Consider the following 8,308-nt stretch of genomic DNA (forward strand, 5'->3'; position numbering starts at 1 on the left):
TAGCCGTGCTCAGGAAACTAACCCTTTCTACGACTGTCTGCAAGTTTGCAGAAGGGGGGGTGGGAGATGGGGGCTTGACTTAATGTTTCACTTCTCACCATTCAACAATTTTCCCGTTTTTTTTCCCCTTATGCCCAGCTAGCCTCTGCTGAGAGGCCCGAGGTCATCTTCCGTCAGGACGACGTGAACATGTTTAGACTGTTACTCTAGCCATCGCGTCGTCCTCGGACAGCTCGACTCTCAAACTCGCATCTGATTATCCTCATTCTTGATACTGTACTCTTCCACGCTGCTAAACTATCTTCCGGCGTGATTCTCAGACAAAACCTGAGATTCTGAAACAATAAACAGCCGCACAAAAGAACCCGTGTACTCCGCTGGAATAGATTTGACATCTGTTGTACGGATGGGATTATTATTATTTTTTCTTCTTATCTGAACATTTGAGTAAAACATTTGCAGCTGTTTATTTTCACATTAGTTTCATTCATCCAAAGTGGCTTCCTCTGCTGCATTCTCTCTAAATAAAATGTATGACAGGCGAGCTCCATTAGCTCTCAAAATCTATAAATGCCTGTGGCCAGGATCGCGCTGATCATTTCTTGTCAAAAGCCGCGCTTGCAGTCTTCACATTTTACCCTCGACCGCCTCCTCACCTCCCAATCCCCGCCGCTTTCCCTCTCTTTGTCTCAACTTCCCTCCTCTCTCCTTTTCTTCCCCCTCCGTGGCACATGATCCCTTCCTTCCCTTTTTATTTATTATATTTACCTTATTAAATCTAAACTGTAGTCAGTACATTTTCTCCACATTTCCAGTTGGTCTCCCTTTTCCCGCTTGGGCCCGTGAGATGCTTTCCTCTTCCTTTTGAAGTTCTCCATACTTGCCTGTTGTTTTGTGTTCCCTCACCGGCGCTACGTGCCGTCAATGCCTCCCGAGCAGCCGATAATGATCTCCCATTGCTTTTGTAATTGCCCAAATAAACACTATACAACACTGGTTTGAAAACGGACAAGCTATTTGGTTTTAATTAACGTACCAGGGCCTGTAATGGCCTCTTAGAAAGCGTTATTTCAGCTGCATCTTTAATTATGTCGGGATCGCCAACCCGTGGGCCTGTGTTTATTTTTCCGTTTCTTTTCCGTCATGCCGAGCTTTGCTGAAGGCCACCTCAATGTTTTACATTACAATCAAACCAGTTATCAAGTATTTATTATTCCCATTTTTACATTGTGTGTGTGGCAGTAAATCACTTTCATTACAAATTGAAAAAAGGCAATTTTATGACTTTCTTCCATTGTGATGGGCCCGAACGTTATGACCACTTGCAAAAGCTAATGTCGTCCAAGACAAGATCTGCACAAACAACCCCAAAAACAGCCATTACCAAAATAACAATGTTGTAAGACTGACAATGTCAGAGGTTTTGTTTTTGCTATTTTGGTTGATTGTTTGCTGTGTTGTAGTTGCACAGTACCAGACTCTCAACTAATTGACACAACCAAAATATTTGTTTATTTAGTTCTGATATTAATGCAGTACAGTTCTGCACCACTGGCAACTCCAGCCACATTCATGGAGATCTTGTTCCATTAATACGGACCCAATGTGCGTAGAAACTGAACCGTTTTCCATTTCGGTACCATTTATCTTCTGCCTGCGCCGCGAGGCGGATGCGTGTACCGGTCGGCCACCTTGCCGCCTCTAAACTGTATTACCATCCGAATATTTGATACAACTCTTTTCCACTGTCTTGAAATATTTGAAAATATTCCGCCCCAAAGATGGCCTGTCTCTGTGAATCCCATCCAGGTCATTGAAATGTTGGACATACTGCAAACTTTATTGACACAGGGTTGACAAACAAAAGGCAAGTCAGAGCTCGTCCCTTTCTCGTATTCATGCACGCTAGCATGTGAGGCTGCGGGCGGCACAGGAGGAGAGAGTATGGCTTAGGCAGAGCGGGCGGGAAAAACAACAGCTTTGTTTGTTGACAGATGCCTCCATGCTTATGGTCTGTTAATTGGATAACAATGTAAACAATCACCGATGGCGCCCGTCTCCTGTGTCAGTGTGGCATCTTGTTTCCCTACTTTCCTTTTCAGAGTCAGATGCTGCGCTTCCCCTCGTCATCGCACCCTGGCGCAAAACTCTGATCCAAATTTTGCTGCAAAAACACACACACATCGAGTTGTATGAACTTCAAAGACAGATGCACGCGCACTTGCCCCCACCCCAAGCCTCATTTACTCCTACCTGATGCTGTGTTGTCACAACAGCCTCCCGGTCTTATTAGCATGTCAGCCATTTGCGACACCCCACTCCCAAGGTGGGGGGAAAAAAGAAGCGTAGCAGCCCGGTTGGTGTTTCAGCCCGCCGTTGGGATGCTTTATATGATTGCAGCGAGTTGCGCGCACCCGCGCCCCGAACCCCCCGCGCTATTTGCTCCCCGCAGCGTTGTGAGGTAGTTGCGGAGGTGAGGGGCTCGAGGTGATATGGCAGCCCATCCCTGCTCGCACCTGGCTTCGTGGCACCCACGCTGAGAAGTCAAGTGTCTAAATGGCACGTTGAAATGAGGGCAGAGATTTGAAAGACGGCGGGGTTAAAGGCCGGTGCTGTGCACGGCGGTGTGACATTTCAAAATACCCCCGGGAATGTGAAGGTTTGCCTGATGTTGATATGTCCTCGTCACCTTCACTTAATTTATTTGACTTCATTTTTCCGACCCTCTGCCACATGCTCAAATATATATAACAAGGCTCGAATCTTTTAAAAGCTGATTTCTTAATCAATGATTTCATTTTGTTACTTTCTGGAGCAAATTAAGTGCATGGACATGTTGAGAACGTGTATGACTACTCTTTCCACCAAATTTATACTCGTTAAATTTGAAGTTAACGTCATTTTGACGTGTCATAATTGCTCAGCTATTTGTTCCTCTCAACTCTTTGACGATGCCGTTTAAGCGAGGTTTTTTTTTTTGTATCAGACAAGGCAGACTCATATAGCTCTTTGCCTCTCCCTCCAAGCTGGCTATGAAGACAAACCCACTGCTCTGTCTCTGCCTGCCGTAGAGCTGTGCGCGGCGGAGGAGACGTGTGTGCGTGCATGTATCACTACCTCTGTCACTATTACTACAAAAAAGGGGAGTCCAAACGACAATCGTTCATTTTTAGCGGCTCGCAGCACAGACTGAACTAACATTTGACACAGCCTGTGTCATTTGCCTGCATTGTACGACGCTACTTCCATTAACTTCACACATCTTAACCGACACTGATGAATTGGTCTAGAGTTAAATGAATGTTGTGGAAGCAGCCCCCCTTTGATTTTTTTCATACGTGGTCTTTCAAAATTTGGTCACCCCTGTTTTAAATTGAGACGCGAACCAGTTAATTTTGGATGAACTCATTTGAACTTGCTTTTCTCTTTTTTATTTATTTTATTTTTTTTAGACTTTTCTGTTAATTTTTCAAATGGTTCATTTTAAACCAGTCCCAATATCAAATTTCTGAACTTGAATTTATAAGGGATGAATTTTTTTGTCACTCCAGCTTTATTTTTGAAAACTGAACAAAAAATCAATTCACACAAGTGTATATGAGTAACTACGGAGCTCCCACAGATGGACTAACCTGCTGTGTCGACAGAATAAAGCAGAGCAATTTGGCAACCCGGTTCAGATTAGCAGCAGGTACAAATGTGTGTGTTGACAACGTGCCTGTGGTAGACTCACACGCTCGCTCGCTATAGAAAATACTGTACATATGCTAGTGTTGGCTGGTTATTTGCATTTGAGTTGACCCACCGTTTACCTGTGAGACGTGTCAATGTTGGCAATAGTTGTATTTTGTTTAACTCCCACAATTATGACACTGAAGTTCAACGCAAACCGAAAATGTTCAATGCGAACGCTTCCGCGACAATAATTTATGCTTTAATATCATTGTTTTGTTTTGGGGTTTTTTTTACATTTTAGAATCAGTAAAGCTGAGTTGATTTTAAAATAAAATCCAATTCAAATCCTTTTTGTTTATTTGCAGTTACCTGTTATTAGTATAGCTTTATTATAGAAAAGCCATTCTTACTGTGTCAAAATATCATTGAAATTGCCTTTAATAATATCGAATTGTATCGTTCAAAAAAAAGCCCAAAACGTTTCTGTCAAGTCCTTTGGCCTTATAACTATCGATTGTATCAGTCAATTTATCGTTAGACTCCTAATTTCAATTGCGCAACCTTAAGGTTCGTACTTCACTCCTCATCATCTATTTTGTGCGGAGAATGATGACAGATGAAGGTGTGACTCGTTCATGGTCAGATTTCACGTTTCATTGCCTCTAATAGTCTCTCTCGGCCTGTCACTCTTTTTGTTGGAAGGTCAACCTTTACTGCGCTAGGCTTACCTTCTTCCACCCAGGAGAGCAGGTACAGGGAATTGCATAATTATCCTACTATGTGGTAAGAATAGGGTTCCTAATCAGAGGGGGCTGACGCAGCAGTCATCAGATAAGCCCTGGACACATCTCATTGTCACAGAACCTCCCCGCCGCACAGCCCATTCAGCCCAGGTGTGAGATTGGTTCGATGTAACACAACTCCACCGGTGATTAGCTCACATAAGCGAAGAGGCCCACGGGGGTGTCGGGGAGAGTCAGATTGTTTAAAAAAAAGCATGTCAGACCCCCTTCATGTCGGCTAACTCAATCAGCTCCGTGGTGGGTGGCGCTGCATTATTCTTCTGCCCGGCACCAATACCTCGTGTGAACAGAAAACATGTTTCTCTCTCTTTCAGTGTTGAAATTCGTCATTGTAGGGCATACAAAGGTGTGTCCTTATCCTCTCCTACATACTCCGACTCATTTTAGAATTTAACATCAATGCCACAACCGCTTTTACACAGCTCTCTTACCTCCTCAGATTTCCAAAACACAATGTTAGGACCCCATTCCGTATGCCTCCTTCCTGGCAAGCACGTATTCAAAAGAAACAAGAACGAAAGCAACGGCGACTTCAGCTGTTGTGTTTCTGTAACTTGCAATGTAATCCTGCATATCGTTATTATTGGAGTCCTTGGAAGACATTGAGGGAGTTTGTCGTGGAAGATCTTGAAAGCCCCGATCAATCCTTTGGACAAAGCATCCAATATGTCCAGCATGCAGAACCTTTCAGTTCACGTTGGTGTTTCTTGTTGAGGTGTAGAAAATGTGCCACTTGACTTTCTGACATCGAGTGCGCACATTATGTGTGAACAGGCTTGGGGAGTAATGGAATACATGTACGGGTGTTCCGTATTCAGGATACCAAAAAAAAAAGTGTAATTTTTATTTTGTTTTGAAAAAAAAGTAATTTTATTCCGTAATAAGTACCGAAAAAATAATCAGATTACAATTATATTTATTAAAAATCTGGATTATTTTGCAGGATTACATTTTTAACGCAGCACAGTCGAGTCCTTGCCACCGTCAAACTTGCTGGCCAGACAAGCGTTTCCGAGTTAGAGTATAGCTCAACGGACCGCCGTTGGTCATTCCACCTAAAGTTTTTGTTAGCGTATGAATAAATGAGACGTGTCACTGGCTGCATACTGTACGTGTTGGTCGAGAGCGGTCGCTTCCAAAAGTGAGTCAATGAAAATGGATGGTGACTGTTTTGCATCGTATTCGCTGCAGGACTTCTCTGTCTGTCGTGTTACATTACTTAAATATTATGGCACTTGGATTACTTTACTAAACTACCTTTTCTAACGGGTAACTAGTAACTAGTGCACCCACTTAACCATAAGCATTCCAGTTCTATTATCTGTCTCATTCTTCCATCTCTCTGCAGATCACCCAGTTGGATCCGGGATCAACTCTGCTGGAGGCCAAGTTGTTTCCACAGGAGACTCTCTTCCTGGAGGCCAAAGAGTAGAAAGTGACTGACTGAACTGGCCGAACACATGAGCATGGGCCCAAAACCATCTGGGTCTACACAGTATACACACGCGCGCACACGCACACACACACACACACGCACACACAGGCATGCAGTGACACTCAAGTGCAAATAAGCTTCTCTGTCCTCTGCAGCCTGGTCATGGTACACCATTTCCTGGTGTGCAGGTGTTGCACAGAGGAGCAAAGACAATAATATCACAAGCACACAGCCAACCCCACCTCCCCCAAAAACTACAATCCCCCCCCTCCAAACCTAAATCTGTCTTTTGCTCTTCCTCCCCCAGTCTCCCGCACACTTCACATCTTGAGTGTGTGTGTGTGTGTGTGTGTGTGTGTCATCGCTTGCCTCAAACACACCACACAGTGACGCCATGGAGATCCCGACTAGACAGACGTTGATCACAGGAAAAACACTTGTTCACCCCCGAGCGCCTCATCGACCACATTCAACACAACCAAGGATGCTTTTCCTTTGTTACTACATGGTTTTTGCGTTTGAAAGATTCAATAAAAGCCAGCGAGAAGAGACAAGATGTCTCACATTCGCCTATATTCCCCCGATTTCTCCAAAGCCACTTATCATACCCATTTGCCGACACCCCGACCACAAATCCACTTTTAACACCCACCCACTCCATATTCAAACGCATTGTGTTTTTTCAGGTTGATGCTACATTAGTTTTAATTTTATATATATGATATAAAATATGAATTTCAACATCATTTTCGTCTCCTGAAGAAACAACTCTTGCTAACACATTTCTCCAAATAAGAAGTCAAGTGTGCTTGCTTCAAGTTATTTGTCACTCCCAGTTAACGTTTACTGTTAAAATTTGACACGTAAAACAGAAGCGAATGCAAAAATTCAACCAAACTTTGTCTCCCCAAACCCCCATGCCCCGCCCCCCCCCCAAAAATCCACGACATTAACGCAAACGGATGACATGAAACCTCATACGTGTGTTAATGGAAATCAGCAACTGCTACTTTAATTCACATGGAAAAGCAGCACATACAAATAGAGCACACAATATAATGCGCCATGTACAATATTCTCTCTGCCCTGTGGGATCAACGCATGAAGCAGCTTTGGAGGGAACCGTGGCTGCATCTCCCTTCTTAATGATGCCGCATCTATATCAGGAAAGGTCAGAACAGCCCAGCATGTTGTAGCACAGAATGCAGATATTACTTGACAGAAAAGTGTCTGAATACTTTGCATTCGCGCCACTGCCAACAATCCTTCATTGTAATCCAAAGTAGCCGTAATCTCTTAAAACGGCGGGGTGTCAGGAGATAATATTACCATAAAATGTCAAAATACTGTAGATTAATCGAGATGATTTTTAAAACCAGTTATTTTTTCCGGAAGCTGTTTAGAATTACTCGCGTCTCAAACATGATTTCTAGCGGCTTCCACTTAATCCTAGCGGGTGAAATAGACAATTATCCGATAAATCTCACTCGGCGCTCTTCATCGTATCCTGTTGTGTCTCCGAATGTTTAGAAGGTCAATCCTTCCATCCACGCAGTCATTCGCAGTCACGGCTGTGTTTTCCTCGGTGCCACGTGCACATTTTGCCGGCTCGTATCCAACCGCGCTTGTCTGCTTTCTCACGCAAGCAATGAGTCGCGCCTAACGCGCTCAGCCGCCCTCACATCCTCTGCTCGGGCCAAACAAGATGTTTGGCTGAAGGCAAGGTGGCGGCTGGAGGAAGAGCCGCGGGGCAAATCCCGACTTTTCTGTCTGCTTATCAAGCACGCATGCGACGTTTGATTGATTTCATCATAGGCGTGCGTGACGAACGAACGATACAATACCGATGAATGATGCATTGGTTTGCTGTAAATAATACTTTAAAGTATGTTCGCGTGAGCACCTTGATGGATTTAGCGGAATGCACGGAAATCGAAAAAATCCATTCAAGAGTCGAACTGAGGGCCATCATAAAACCTTTAGTAGGTAACATTTATATGTAAATTTCATACGAGTCTAAAAATGGTCCTAATTTGGGTGAAGGTGGGGGGGGGCACATCCTAGCGTGGTTGCCAATCAATCCACTGTCATGTGACATAAATATTGGGAGAATATTTCGGTTCATTGACTGACAAGTGACCAGCCCCGGGTGTAGAAAGCAGAAAGATTTAATAGTTGGGGGTTTTTATGGAGTACAGTGACTTGCCGAAAGTATACGCCTCCCTTGAACTTTTTGACCTTTTGCCACATTTCAGGTTTCAAACACCAAGATATAAAAATTGAATTCTTTGTTTGTGAAGGATTAAGACTAAATGGGACACAAATTATGAAGTGGAACGGAATTCATACGATATTTTCAACTCTGTGTATGGCGTACATTATTATTCGGCCCGAT

At 43.7% G+C, this 8,308-nt stretch overlaps 1 protein-coding gene across 2 annotated transcripts in view; it reads left to right on the forward strand.

Annotated features, from left to right (window-relative positions):
- Positions 1-6,467, forward strand: part of faf1 (Fas (TNFRSF6) associated factor 1) — a 55,631-nt gene extending 49,164 nt beyond the window's left edge. For both annotated transcript variants that reach the window (XM_086115539.1, XM_086115540.1), the window contains one exon: positions 5,827-6,467. In XM_086115539.1, coding sequence (XP_085971665.1) covers positions 5,827-5,910 — 84 coding nt within the window. In that variant the 3' untranslated portion in view covers positions 5,911-6,467. The remainder of the gene's footprint in view (positions 1-5,826) is intronic.
- The last annotated feature ends 1,841 nt before the right edge of the window (positions 6,468-8,308 follow it).

This window comes from Hippocampus guttulatus, chromosome 7 (genome assembly GCF_054856545.1).
Source record: "Hippocampus guttulatus isolate MCC_2025c chromosome 7, RoL_Hgut_1.0, whole genome shotgun sequence".
In the NCBI taxonomy this organism is placed as follows: Eukaryota; Metazoa; Chordata; class Actinopteri; order Syngnathiformes; family Syngnathidae; genus Hippocampus; species Hippocampus guttulatus.